This window comes from Otolemur garnettii, unplaced genomic scaffold, assembly GCF_000181295.1.
Source record: "Otolemur garnettii isolate 467f Iridium unplaced genomic scaffold, OtoGar3 scaffold00031, whole genome shotgun sequence".
Taxonomy (NCBI): Eukaryota; Metazoa; Chordata; class Mammalia; order Primates; family Galagidae; genus Otolemur; species Otolemur garnettii.
The window spans coordinates 13,779,714-13,793,539 of NW_003852426.1; the positions used below are offsets into that span (position 1 = coordinate 13,779,714).

General features: G+C 52.5%; 1 protein-coding gene across 1 annotated transcript in view; it reads left to right on the forward strand.

Moving 5' to 3' along the window:
- Positions 1-2,610: 2,610 nt before the first annotated feature.
- The window catches only part of TTBK1 (tau tubulin kinase 1), a 36,105-nt gene continuing 24,889 nt past the window's right edge, over positions 2,611-13,826 (forward strand). The window contains exons 1-11 of the mRNA XM_003789209.1: positions 2,611-2,718; positions 7,239-7,386; positions 7,761-7,834; positions 8,037-8,177; positions 8,991-9,095; positions 9,497-9,562; positions 9,958-10,050; positions 10,135-10,260; positions 11,483-11,637; positions 12,514-12,745; positions 13,008-13,186. Coding sequence (XP_003789257.1) covers positions 2,611-2,718; positions 7,239-7,386; positions 7,761-7,834; positions 8,037-8,177; positions 8,991-9,095; positions 9,497-9,562; positions 9,958-10,050; positions 10,135-10,260; positions 11,483-11,637; positions 12,514-12,745; positions 13,008-13,186 — 1,427 coding nt within the window. The remainder of the gene's footprint in view (positions 2,719-7,238; positions 7,387-7,760; positions 7,835-8,036; positions 8,178-8,990; positions 9,096-9,496; positions 9,563-9,957; positions 10,051-10,134; positions 10,261-11,482; positions 11,638-12,513; positions 12,746-13,007; positions 13,187-13,826) is intronic.

Below are 13,826 nucleotides of genomic sequence, written 5' to 3' on the forward strand. Positions count from 1 at the left end.
CGCCGCCTGCCTGAGCTGGGACGCTGGCCTACACGGCCTGGGCCGCAGCCGAGGCCTGGAACCGCTCCCTGCCCCCAGCACACAAACCCACCCTCTCTGGCCTGTCCTCCAGGGAGTTTGCCACTGCCTACTCGCCTCCGTCCCTGGCCCTATGGCTTCACCCCTGACTCTCCTGTCACCCCTGACAAGTCTTTCTTGGGTCTCCATAACCTCTTCCTCTCCTCAGACCTTCCTTCCTTCCATAGCCTCCTTACCCACTTGCTCACTCCCTCAACTGTGCCCAGAGACCTCTCTCTTGGTCCTGTCCCTTCCTCACATGTCATCATTATCTCTGGCCTATCTCTATCTTCCCTGCCCCCTTCTCTGATCCTGTCACCTCTCATGCCTTTTGCTCTCCTCTGTCCCCATCCACACCTCTCTCACCTGTTTCTATTACCCCTCACTGGTCTCCTTCACCTCACCTTACCTGGCTCTCAGCTTCACACACACACCTGGCACATTACGCATCAACACTTATATTCACATACCATAAGGAGCTCCTAACCATTTAGAGATAGTCCTCTCCCCCTCACACACACTCACGCAAGCATCATTGGTGCCACACACTCTCATACATGCACTCTGTGGCAGATAGGCACATTAACTCCCTCTACAAGCCCTCTCCCTCACTACACACCCATGCCTCCACACACACACACACAGGGGGCTAAAGGGGGCAGTAATGGGGCAGCCAAGTTTCTTGTGTTTGTGTCTGAGCTGAATGTACTTTTCTGAGGCTGACAATGAGAATAGGGAGAGGCAGGTAACTCTCACATTTATTTTCCACTTCTTCCACTTTACCTAATTCTTTTCATTTTGCCCCTCTATAAAATGGGAGCAGGACACAAATTTTCCTCATCAACCTCAAAAAATTCTAATGGTGACAGAATCCACTATCACCACCAGACTGATGGCACCCCACCACACTTCACCTAGTTGGACTTCCTAAGCCCTCTCCCCACCAGTTCAGTTGCTTCTTCAGTCTTGTCCTCAACCTGTCTCCTCCACCTTTATACTAGAACCCCCATTCCTACTTCCCTCTTCATCCTGCCATTGCCCTCACTGCTCTCCAAATTCCTGGTGCTCCATATCCCACTTTGGCAAAAGGAGAGAAGAGTCCTGATACTCTGAAGTTGTGTAGATAAAACAGCGTAGCTGAGTCATTTGAAGAAAAAAGAGTGACGGTGTTCCTCTTCATGATGATCCCTTCTCCACATGTCCCCCAAGGCACATAATGACCTGTTGAAGGTTGTTTCCACACCTTCACACTGATCCTGTTCCCTACAGGATGTCTAGACATAGGAGGCCTGTGAGATCATCCCATTCCAAGGAAAGACAGGTTTATGTAGTTTCCACCCCATCTGTAGATACCTTTAGTCACTTTCCTGCTCTTCCACCTCTCCTCATCTCCAATCCTCAGCCTAAGTAACTTCTCTCTTTCTTTTCTATCTGTGACTCTTTAGAGTCATTGTGAGGGCACAGCAGTATACATGTAAAAACTGTAGGGGGAAAGAGGAGAGGAAAAGATCCTGGTTCCAAACCCTGCCCTGGGTTGGCAGAGATCTTAGAAAGTCATCTCCTCTGGCCCTGTGCCTACACACACAAACATCACATACAGAGAGACACAAAAGCACACAACCACACTCAGACACATCAATAAACACACAACACACATGGACTCATTGTAGACACACAGCCACAGAAAGATACACAAAGACACACACACAAAGGGATCATGCACAGATACACAGACATGCACACACGCATACATTTACATCTCCCTGTGTAACATGTGCCTGGCTTTTCCAGTCCTGATACCAACTTTTACCCACTCTCATGCCACAAGAGGTATGCTCTCTCTTGACTCCTGAGCAGACGCAGGAAGGTGTGGTTGGAGGCTCTTTCACCCTCTTCCCTCTGACTTGCTACTTGTCACTCCTCTTCCCTTCTGGTATTTCCTGCACTCACTAGGGACAGCCTGCTTCTGTCCTCCAAAGTAGCCAAATGACTGCTGTCCCTCTGACATCCATGTCTTAACTCCATCGCCTAGCCTATGGTCACCCCATCGCTTACATCCCCACTTCCTAAAGCCCATGGCAGGTGCTTCAGCTCACCACTAAGAATGGTGTGTGCCTCTCAGCAGCTGCATCCTGCTCACTTAGCACCATCCTCAAGGGGCTGTAGTGTCTCCCTTCGTTTTCTTGATTATATATCTCCCAGGGTTGATAAGCAGGTCACTCTGGCGTGGGTCACCCCTCGGTCAGCAGGTCTTCCCTTTTTGCTAAGCCTCTGATACACAGCTCTATGGGTATTTTGTAGCACAGAGAAGGCTTATGTATGGGCGCTGGGGACCACAGACTGAGTCATCCAGACTGGTCCTTCTTGGCCCAGATCTCCCTTCCGGTGGGCCTAGAAAGAATGCCTGCCAGGAGAGTGGAGCTTTCCTCCTCCACACCTGCAAGGTGGTCCTGGGTCCGAAGCCCGCCCCCAACTCACAGCCCCTCCCCACTCCCCCAGGTAGATGGCCCCCCCAGGGCAGGCCCTGCGGACACCCCTCCCTCCGGCTGGCGGATGCAGTGCCTAGCGGCTGCCCTTAAGGACGAAACCAACATGAGTGGGGGAGGGGAGCAGGCCGACATCCTGCCGGCCAACTACGTGGTCAAGGATCGCTGGAAGGTGGTGAGTGAGTGATTGGGGGGGGGGGAGAGGGAATGGAGAAGGAGGAGAGGACCTGGAGAGTTGTTAAAACAGGTGCCCTTAGCTTTCCTACCCTAAGAGGGAGGTGCCTCTGAGCTCATGTGCATAGTACGCGCAGGTCATTATTTTTGCCTACATGTGTGGACAATCGCTTTCTCCCAGTGCCCTCTCTCCAACCCTGTCTTCTCTCATCCCTTTCCCCGCTAGGTCACGTTGGTCCGGCCCAGCCTGGAACAACTCCTGGTTGGATGTCTGGGCAGGAGCTGCAGAGCCCAGAGTAGGGAGGGGGTGAGGGAAGGGGCTTTTTCTCTGCCGGACCTTGGAGAAGGGCAGCGAATGAGCATGTGTCCCTCCGCTTCCGCAAAGGACGAAAAAAGCTTGGGTTCGGGGAAAGAGGCCCTGCAGGTTGCTCCCACTGCATCCTCACTCCATCTTCTCCATCCACCCTCCCCTCGCCGGTTCCTGCGGCAGGTGCAAAACGCCGAGACTCCATCTCCCAGCGTGCCTTGCTGCTCCAGCCTGGGACTTCAGGCTGCTCAGCCTGCTGGGAGTTGTAGTTCGACTCTCCTTGGGGATTTGGGCCTTGATGGGAGGGGGGCTCATGAGGGTGGGGAGAAAGACAGTGTCTGGGGAACTCCACCTACTGTAAATTAGCCCTAGCCCCACCTCCTTTTTTTCTATTCGGTAAGAGCTCTCTGATGTCTTATTATTATAGGGGTAGGATGATGGGGGGCAGTAGTGTGGGGAGAACCAGTGTGTGGGCTTGTGGATCTATCTGCACCGGAGTGGTGAGCCAAAAGGAAGGGAGGGGAAACGTGAGAGGTCAGGTTCACTCTAAGTCCATGTGTCTCTGTGTGTGTGTGTGTGAGAGAGAGAGAGAGCTCCTGTGTTCATGAAACCTGTGTGCATGAAGCTAGTGGAAGGGAGGCTCAGCTTACCAGGGGTGCCAGGTTGGGGAGGAAAGTGGGACCCAAGTGGGGGAGAGTCTCCGTGGCAACAGCCGCCCAGGCTGAGCAGGTCCCTTAGAGGCCCAGGGAGAGAGGCAAAGGTGGGACTTTGGGGGAGGGGAAGAAGGGCTCAGAGTGGGTGGAGAAGAGGGGATTCTTAGGGGGCTGAGAGGTGAGAAAAGGAGGCGTTTATGTTCCAGAGAGGGAGAGGACTGGAGCAGAAATTGGAGGAGGAGGAGCAAGGGCAGTAATAAAAGGAATGAGGGCCTGGCAAAGTGAGGAGTTTTCAAGGGGGTCCTCTGGCACAAGAGCTTAGTTCTGGCAGATTGGAGACCTAATGACATTTGTACTGAAGAGGTGAGAAAGAGTGTTTTGTGTTCACACACATATTGAGAGTTTAGCCTAGACCTTTCTTGTGCTTTCTGAGAGAGGAAATGGGAGATGAATGAAGAGAGAAATGGAGTGAGGAAGTTGGGGGAGAGCGAGTATGCAGTCTTTGCCACTGCAGGAGGCTGACCTATCCTTACTCCCACCTCCTACCCCTATCCCTGGAGAACTAGAGAGGCTGGAGTGCCAGAAGCCACCCATCAGCTTATTCCCAGTGAGGGGTGGAACCAAGACAAACTGCCCAGAGATAGGCTGTGGCCAGGAGAAGTGGGGGTCAGGATGCTAGGTGGGGTATTTAAAAATAATAACATTTTATTCTTTTTGAGGAGTGCTTCTCAGAATCAGAATAACAAACAAGAATAAAAACTTACCATTTGTTTTGAGCATTTACTGTTGCCAGGCACTGCAAAATGATTTGCATGCATTATCTCAGCAACCTGTGGAGTGGAAACTGTTATTACCCCCATTTCACAGGTGTGGAAACTGAGGCACAGAGATTAGCTAATTTGCCAAGTTTCTATGAGCAGTAGGTGGGACCAGGTCTGTCTAACAAGAATCAACCCATCCAAGAATCAGGACCACAGAGCAGAAGGAATCTTTGTGACTAAATCTAGCCCAACTTTCTTCATTTTACAGAGGAGGAAGAGTGGAGCCTCAAAGTTGAGAAACTCAACCCAGGTCACAGGTCTTCTTCCTTCTAAGGACTAGTTCTGGTCCTATTGTATCATATTTCTCCTCTAGCTTACGGAGGTCCTTTGGCAAGGTTGGAAACAACTTAGGCAGGGAGGAATAGGGTTTGGCAAAGGGAGTTTGAGAGGATATTCGTGGGCTGGGCCGTGGGTAGGGCCACATTTTGACTGTCACAGGCCCCTTCCTCCAGAATAAGGTACTAAAAATTGTATTTTATGACCCTATTGGTAAAATTAATATTATATGTTACATTTTTCTCTTTGACCCAGAAGCCCATTTTTTTCCCTTCTGATTTTAACAGAAATTAAAACATTTTCATTGACTCCTGAAAGTATCAGGAGCCTACTCACTGTGCCTAATAGACATGTCACACCTAGTTGTAAGGCACAGGGAGGAGGGGTATTAGTTAAGGGGTGGTGGCTGCAGACACAACTCCTCTCCCCTAGGAAGGTTCTGTAATGAGTAGGGTAAGTAAGGAGGGGACTAAAGAAGGCTCTCTTTGGAAATAAAGGCAAGGGCACCCTGGGAAATTGGGGAGTAGGTGTCATAAATTTCTTGACCGCTCTGAGCCTTCCTTACTTATCTCTAGCAAGGATGTTGGAGTTTGGCTTGAATCTCAGCACTCACATTTTTAATACCAGAAGGGTCCATAGTTCCTATAACTATAGATTTTACATCAGGGTGGTTTCTGCATCAGATTGCCTGGGTTTGAATGAAACCTGGCTTTGCTATTTACGAGCAGAGAGACATGAGGCAAGGTTCTGCACTTCCTGTGCCTCAGTTTTCCTTCTGTGCAGAGTGAGGAGTCATATGACCTTCCTCATCTGTGTTGCCAGGAACCTTTGGGGATTAACTGAGATGACATCTGCGAACCCAAGATGCAATCATTGTTCACTTCCCCCTTGCCCTTCCTCTGTACTCACCCAAGCAAACCCTAAATCTGCATCTCCCCTGAGTTCAAACTTCTCCAGAGGAAGATGTGCCGTTGCTTCCTTTTAGCCTCAGTCTGTCCCTTCTTGCTTCTGAAATTCTTCCAGAGTCTGACTTTAACTTTCATTTGGAATAGGAAAGTGCTGTTTCTCACTGTTCTTCCTCCTTCTTCTTTCCCTATTTCCTTCCTGGGCACCAAAACCTTGAAGTTTCCCCCAGCCTTCCACTTCTCTTTTAAAATCTTCCCTTCATCTTCCTCTCTCTTCCTGAATGATTTCGATAGTAACATGCTGGGAAATCTCAATCCTCCAGCTCTGCCCTATCCTCTTCCTCCTTCCATTCCCAGGTGTCAACCACCGTTAAATCATCACTGGGCATTCAAGTGCTGAACAGATGCTAAGGGACAGGCTCAGAGATGCAGGAGGCTTAGAGTTGGGCATTTACAGGCTGATCAGAGCTCAGCTACAGCTGGTGAGATACAAGCCAACAGTGAGGGCGCCAGAGGCTGCTCAGAGAGGTCAGGCCATCATGAGGGTGGGCTCCCTGAGGGGTTGAAAATTGAGCTGTACATCTTTCTGAGACCAAATGAGTCCCCACTTGGAACTCAGCATCTTCTTCCTGCCAGTAGCTCCCTCACCCTCTAAGACCCCTGGATCTCTGAGTTCTGAATGATTTTTAATCCCTTCTTAGAACTCAGCTTTGTTCACTTCCCCTGCCAGGGCCTCCATCACAGTCCCCTGCTCTGCCCTTCTCACTGCCTGCTCTGGAAGCTGGAGGAGGAGGCCTGAGGGGGTCAGATTGTGCTGCAGGGAGACAGAAGGGAGAAGACAGAGTGCTTCTCTAAAGCACTGTTCCCACCATGCTCCAAGTGCCTACTGCCTGGAAAGGAGGCTCACCATGGTTTGGGCATCTGACCAGGCATGCAGAGAGGGATGTGAGCTTCATCAGTGAATGTGGGCCATGAACACCCTTTGCTGAGTCTCCTCCCTGAAATACTCTCTCCCTCTTTTTGGGAGGCATCTTTTAGGAGACTGCCAACCCTAAGAAGTGCTGGCTTCTCTGGGGGTTGATCCACCCTGAGGCTGGAAGGTCCCAGAGTTGGTTTCCATTCTGGTTGAGTGGGGGCAGAACAATTAGGGGGCATTGCTCAGTCTATGCAGGGGCGGTGGAGGATTATATTTGTTGACCTTCTAGAGAAGAAAAGATAGCCTATTATCTCTCCAGAATCCTACACAGACTTGTCTCCATGTCTGTAGAGTCACGGTCTCTTTCTTTTTCCTACTCCACACTCTGACATTTGGCCCTACGTGTGTGTGTGTGTGTGTGTGTGTGTGTATGGATGGTTGTATACCCATGGGCTGAGCTGTCTGCCTCCAGGCACTAAGAGAGGAGATCAGGGTACTGGTAGAGTGGGGCAAGGGAGATATGGGTCCTCCCCTTCAAGGATACCCCTGCCCCCAATGAAGGATGCAACCCAGCAGGGGGTGGGATGAGGAAATATTCAGCCTGATCTCTAAGCATGACCTACCCCCTCCCCCATCTCCATAGCTAAAAAAGATCGGAGGTGGGGGCTTTGGTGAAATCTATGAGGCCATGGACCTGCTGACCAGGGAGAACGTGGCCCTCAAAGTGGAGTCAGCCCAGCAGCCCAAGCAGGTCCTTAAGATGGAGGTGGCCGTGCTGAAAAAGCTGCAAGGTATGGGCCTAGGGCACAAGGAAGGGAGGGAAAAGATGATGGAGCCAGGGGCTGTAAGAGGTGATGGGGGTAGGAGAGGGACAGGAGGAGATGTAGGGTGGTGGAGGGAAAAGCTGATGGAGCCAGAGTCTAAGAGAGTGTTGGAGCAAGAGACTGGTTCATTACAGCAGAGGTGAGATGGGTCCCTGGCTTAAGGGAGGTAATGGAGCCAGAATCTAGGAGAGATGAGTTTGAGAGCAGGAAATTGATGGCAGAGGCACTCATGGGGCCAGCTCTAGGGGAACCAGGAATCAAGTGTGCACCAGGAGCCTCCTTTAGGGTAGGAAATGAGGAAGCAAGAGTAAGAGTTGGATGCTCATGTCTGTGCCCTGCAGGGAAGGACCATGTGTGCAGGTTCATTGGCTGTGGCAGGAACGAGAAGTTTAACTATGTAGTGATGCAGCTCCAGGTGAGCCCCCCCAGAGCTCTCCCTCCCCTCACCAAGAGCTTGGACTGCAACTCCAAGGTGGGGATCAGGGGAGGGAGACTATGGCCCAGGAAGTGGGGATGGGCATAGCCATTTGGGGATGAGGCTGGTCAGAGTGTCACAGTGGTGGTGGCTGGCAAGGCAGCTGAGACAGGTCTGGCCACACCCCTAACCCCCACCCCAGGGCCGCAACCTGGCAGACCTGCGCCGCAGCCAGCCGAGAGGCACTTTCACGCTGAGCACCACGTTGAGGCTGGGCAAGCAGATCCTGGAGTCCATTGAGGCCATCCACTCTGTGGGCTTCCTACACCGTGACATCAAGCCGGTGAGTGCTGCCCCTCCCTGCCCCACTCCTCTGTCCCTTCCTCCAGAGCACATCCCCTCCCTTCTGTCTCCCTGGGTCCTACTCTTTCTCCACAACAGCACTGGGTTGGGAGGAGACAGTCTCTTGTCTTCTCCACTTGAGCCTCCTCTCCCTGGCCTGCTTCTCAGGAGCAAAGACCCTGGCCTGCCCCTTGGCCAAGCCATACTCTCTCCTTTGTTCTCTTCTCTTCCTCATCCTTCACCCATCCTGAAGAGTCCTTGAACCTAGTAAAGTGAAGGGGCTAGAGAAGGATGGAGGGATTGAGGGAAGGGGACTAGGGCTGGGGCTTACTAAGGAATTCTAAGTAGTTGATTTTGTGGCATCTTGGATCTTGGTGCTAAAAACAGATCTCCCATTCAAAGGGATAAATACTAAGGCCCAGAAAAGTTAGTTGAATGGTCCAAGGTCACTCAGCAAGAGCAATGCAAGCCTGTTGCCCTAGATCAGGACGATTACACCCAAACCTCACTACCCTGCTGGGAGTCCCAAGGATTTAGAGCTGGACAAACCTGGGTTTAAACCCTGGCTGAGTCATCACTTGCTTTGTGGTCTCAGAGAAGCTCCCTAAGCTCTTTGACCTTCAGTTTCCTCATCTCAAAAACAAGTGTAATCACACCTGCTCCTCAGATGAGATACTGTGACCTGCACATGCGTGATTGTTGATGGTCTCTTTGTGTGTGTAAGTGTGTGTGCGTCTGAGGATCCTTTACCAGCTGCAGAGGTGAGCCAAGTAGGGATGGACCCCCAGGGCTCACAGCTTCTATCTCTTCCTAGTCAAACTTTGCCATGGGCAGGCTGCCCTCCACCTACAGAAAGTGCTACATGCTAGACTTTGGGCTGGCTCGGCAGTACACCAACACTACTGGGGATGTTCGGCCTGTGAGTACCACCACACACAGAGACCTAGGCTTCCCTGCCTTGTGCCCTCCCTCACTGTCTTATTTGGGGACCCTTCCCCAGCTTTTCCCACAGCTGGCTCAGCTGGCCTTGTGCTTCCCAACTCTGGGGTCCACAGTCATCCCTCTCTCCCTCATTCTGGGCTCTTGAGGGATATCACTTACACATTTTGTGATCTCTGCTCCCTCTGGGCAGCGAGCACTATCAGGAGGCAGGTTAGGACTGCGGACTGGGGGTCAGAGAGCAGATCCTAGGGTGGTGCGCCAGGCTCACAGGACAGTTTGTCAGGGTTAGGGCAGGCAGAGTTGAGCCTGGTAGTGGGGTTGAGATGTGGCCAAGGTCAGGAGTAGTGGACGAGATTCTTGATGGTTTCTCCTCTGCAGCCTCGGAATGTGGCCGGGTTTCGAGGGACAGTTCGCTATGCCTCAGTCAATGCCCACAAGAACCGGGTGAGTGGCAAAGCCTAAACTGTGGGGTGTGGGGGCAGAACAGGCAAAGTCAGGGGTAAACTGATGTCCAGGGGGGAGAGAAGAATGACACCGTAGGTTAGAAGAAGGCCCCAGTGTAAGCCTCCTTGGATTCACCTTCTTCCTTTTGGGAGGCCCTAGTCTCTATGTTCCCACTACAAATGCTATGAACTGAGAAAGCTTAGACAAAAGTTTTGACTGTGGGATTCTATGCGTGTTGGAGGGTTGGGTATGAACTGTGGCCTTGGGGAGACTTTAGCTCTATCCATAAGGGCCTGGGTGTCAGGCCTCCCCAACAGGTGCCTCTCAGAAAAAGGTCAGTGCCCATTTCCAGGGAAGGACCTAAGAGCTGCAGGTGACTCCCTCCTCCTCCCCAGGAAATGGGCCGCCACGATGACCTGTGGTCCCTCTTCTACATGCTGGTGGAGTTTGCAGTGGGTCAGCTGCCCTGGAGAAAGATCAAGGACAAGGTAAGTCCCATGCAGCTGGATATGAGGGGGCAGAAGGGGTCTAGGGGCAGCTGGGCCTCCATCTCCCTGCCCTCTTGCCTCCAGGAGCAGGTAGGGATGATCAAGGAGAAGTATGAGCACCGGATGCTGCTGAAGCACATGCCCTCGGAGTTCCACCTCTTTCTGGACCACATCGCCAGCCTGGACTACTTCACCAAGCCTGATTACCAGGTGGGAGCCTACCACTTTGTTCCCACCTCCCTGGTCACCCCTCCCCCCACTGTGGGTGACCATCCTCCCACAGCACCCACGCCTGCTGAGCTGAGCCCCAACATCTTTCTGGGTCTCCCAACTGCACCAGACTGACCTGTGCTCCTACAGACCATAGTCACAGCTAAGAATTATCAAGAGCCTACCCTGTTCTCAGTGCTTTTCATGCATTAACTCATTTAAGTTTCAAATAAGCCTTTCATGTTAATAGGTGCTCCTGATACATAGTATTTATTTCAGCACTTAATTAGGGAAGAGAAATGCTTTCAAGTTCTTTACACCAAAACTACAGGAGGCCAAATGGGACAATTGTTCCCATTTTACAGATGAGGCCTGATTTCATGGTTAGAAGCAGGTGTTAGGTATGCCTGGCTCTAAGTCAGTGCTCTTTCCAAGTCCTGATTCCCACACCCATGGGATACACTGACCCTGATCTGAGAATAAGAGAAATCTCAGCAATATTCTGCCAGGGATCCAAATGTGCCAGGCACAATGCTGCACAGTGTGGGGGGCTCAGATAGTGTCAGGCACATAGGCATTGAATCAAGCTGTCAGCAGAGAGAACCTGCCCTGTTTTTTGGAGAGAGCCAAGCCAGAAGTGGAATGGTCTGGGGACCCTAGAGTGTCTACAGCTGCCTGCCCTCTCCTGAACCTAGAGCTTCAGTTATTGGTGGAAGTGTCCCCAAACCCCAGACCATACAGCAGTGAGCACCCCCATGTTGGGCCCTGGGTGCTAGGGATATAGAGTAGGCAAGTGAGTAGCTCAAACCAATACTGTGCCCAGTGACAAGTGAACAGAAGGGAAGCTGTATGGGTGGGGGGCTGCAGAAGAAGCAGTCTGTGCAGAGGCAGGGCCCACATGGAGGGGCGGGAAACTCCTAGTGGTTCAGGGTTGCTAATGTGTGGAAGTGGCAGAGGAGGCTGGAGATGGCAATCAGGGGACTGATCTCAGAGGGTCTGTGTCCTGCCAGTGGGGCTTAATCCAAGGTGATAATTTGCATGCTGATTTGCATATCAAGTGCATGTTTTCACTTAAAATCGATGTGCCCTTCTCCTTCCAATACCCCCTCCCCCAGGCCCATTTCTGTCCCAGGAGGCCCTCTCTTCCCCCTGCAATCGCCCTTCCTCCTTGCTAGCCCTGGGGTCACCTCTCTGTCCTCCGGCCACCCCCCATCCCCTGCAGTTGATCATGTCGGTGTTTGAGAACAGCATGAAGGAGCGGGGCATTGCTGAGAATGAGGCCTTTGACTGGGAGAAGGCAGGCACTGATGCCCTCCTGTCCACAAGCACCTCCACCCCACCCCAGCAGAACACCCGACAGACAGCAGCCATGTTCGGGTGAGTCTCTGAAGGGGTGAGGGTGGGGTAGGGCATCAGCCAGAAGCCAACCCTCTCTCCTCCTCTCCCTACTGGACACACTTGGCTATCTTTCCAATTCTTGGTGCTCAACAGGGGAGTTCTGGAACTTGGGGAAATTCTGCTCTATCTCCGCCCTCAATCTGAATATAGAGTGGGAGTCCTTCTCATTTGGAGTTTTTGAACTTGGTGGGTTCCCTGCTGCCCAGTGAAATTATCTGAGCCCCACAGTTTCTCTCCTTCTTGTTATTCACATTAATCTAATGAACATACCATACACCTAGATGCCATGGGGACTCAGAGACAAAAGTCATAGTTCCTGCTTTCAATGTACTGTTAGCCAAATCTAGGAGATCAATTTTAGGACCAAGTGACAGGCACAAAGAGTTGGCCCAGAGAAGGGCTAGAGTGAGAAAGGGCTTTCCACCTAGTCCCAGAAATAAGCCAAGGAGAGCAGTGGGCAGGGATTCCAGGGTACACATTTAGGAGGGAGACTTAACTGGACTTGGCAGCCCCTTATGGTGCCCAGCTCTATATAGACATTTCTCAAGGAACTCCAGAATGATTCTTTTCCCTAGACTTATCCCTGAGTCTGAAGGAAGCCAGGCAGTGAATGGCAATGGAAGGCAGGGCCTTGAACAATAGCAGGGTCTCCTAAGTAAATAGAGATGGGTGCCAACTTGAGGGTAGTCTAGTCTCAGCGGTCTTGTGGATGGTGAAGGGCCCAGGATACGCCCACTCTGCTGGAGCCTCCTCTGTGCCCACTCTCATGGGTGGTCTATAGTGCTCATAAAAAGGGCCATGGGAGAGATGGCACCACCAACAGCTTTACTCATGCCTCCCTTCTGTCCTCTCCAGGGTGGTCAATGTGACACCCATGCCTGGGGACTTGCTCCGGGAGAACACCGAAGATGTGCTACAGGGCGAGCACCTGAGTGACCAGGAGAATGCACCCCCAATTCTTCCTGGGAGGCCCTCTGAAGGGCTGGGCCCCAGCCCCCACCTTGCCCCCCACCCTGGGGCTCCTGAGGCTGAAGTCTGGGAGGAGACGGATGTCAACCGGAACAAACTCCGGATCAACATCGGCAAAGTAACTGCAGCCAGGGAGAAGGGTGCCAGTGGCCTTTCCCCCACCCCCATTCCCATCCCTTGGGCCCCCACCCTATTTCCCTTGAGTACCCTCTCCTGCCGCTGGCTATCTGCCACTGGCCCTGCCTCCATTTCCTGGTCTCCTCCACCACCCTGGCCTTGCTGCATCTCAGGATTCTTGGATCCCTCCACCTCCACCCCAAGAAAATCGCTGCCCCTATGTCCTTGCCAGCCCCTGCTCATAGCACTCTCTTTTCCTGCAGACCCCCTGTGTGGAGGAGGAACAGAGTCGAGGTATGGGAGTCCCCAGCTCCCCAGTGCGTGCCCCCCCAGAATCCCCCACTACCCCAGTCCGTTCTCTGCGCTACCGGAGGGTCAACAGCCCTGAGTCAGAGAGGCTTTCCACAGCAGCAGATGGGCGAGTGGAACTGCATGAGAGGAGGTGGGTCTGGGGCTGGGAGATGGGCAGAGGTCCCTCTGCTGCCTCATGGCTGGTCTAAAGGAAAAGTCAGATGTAGGGGGTGGCAGGGCGAGGAAGTGCTGAGAGGGTTATAGTGGGGCTTGGGGTCTGACTTGGTTGGGGTGAGTGACAGGGCCTAGGGAGAGGAGGTGGGGGGGAAGACACAGGATGGACAAGCTAGGTCCCCTGGCCCAGGAGGGCTTGAGGGGTGAGTTGGTGGGTGAATATGCTTCTGGAATGTCTTCTCCTAGAAACTAATTACAGATGCTTCAGCCTTGTTGGTAGGGGCCTAGGACCTGCTAGAGGACAAGGCAGCTGAGTTTTAGGGGTCAGGACTAAGAGACCTGAGGTCAGATGGGGAGAAAACCAGTAGGAACCTACTTGGTAAAAGTAAGCACTGGAGGCTTGGCGCCTGTGGCTCAAGCGGCTAAGGCGCCAGCCACATACACCTGAGCTGGAGGGTTCAATCCAGCCCAGGCCGGCCAAACAACAATGATGGCTGCAACCAAAAAAAATAGACAGGCGTTCTGGCGGGTGCCTGTAGTCCCAGCTACTTGGGAGGCAGAAGCAAGAGAATCGCTTGAACCCAGGAGTTGGAGGTTGCTGTGAGCTGTGATGCCAC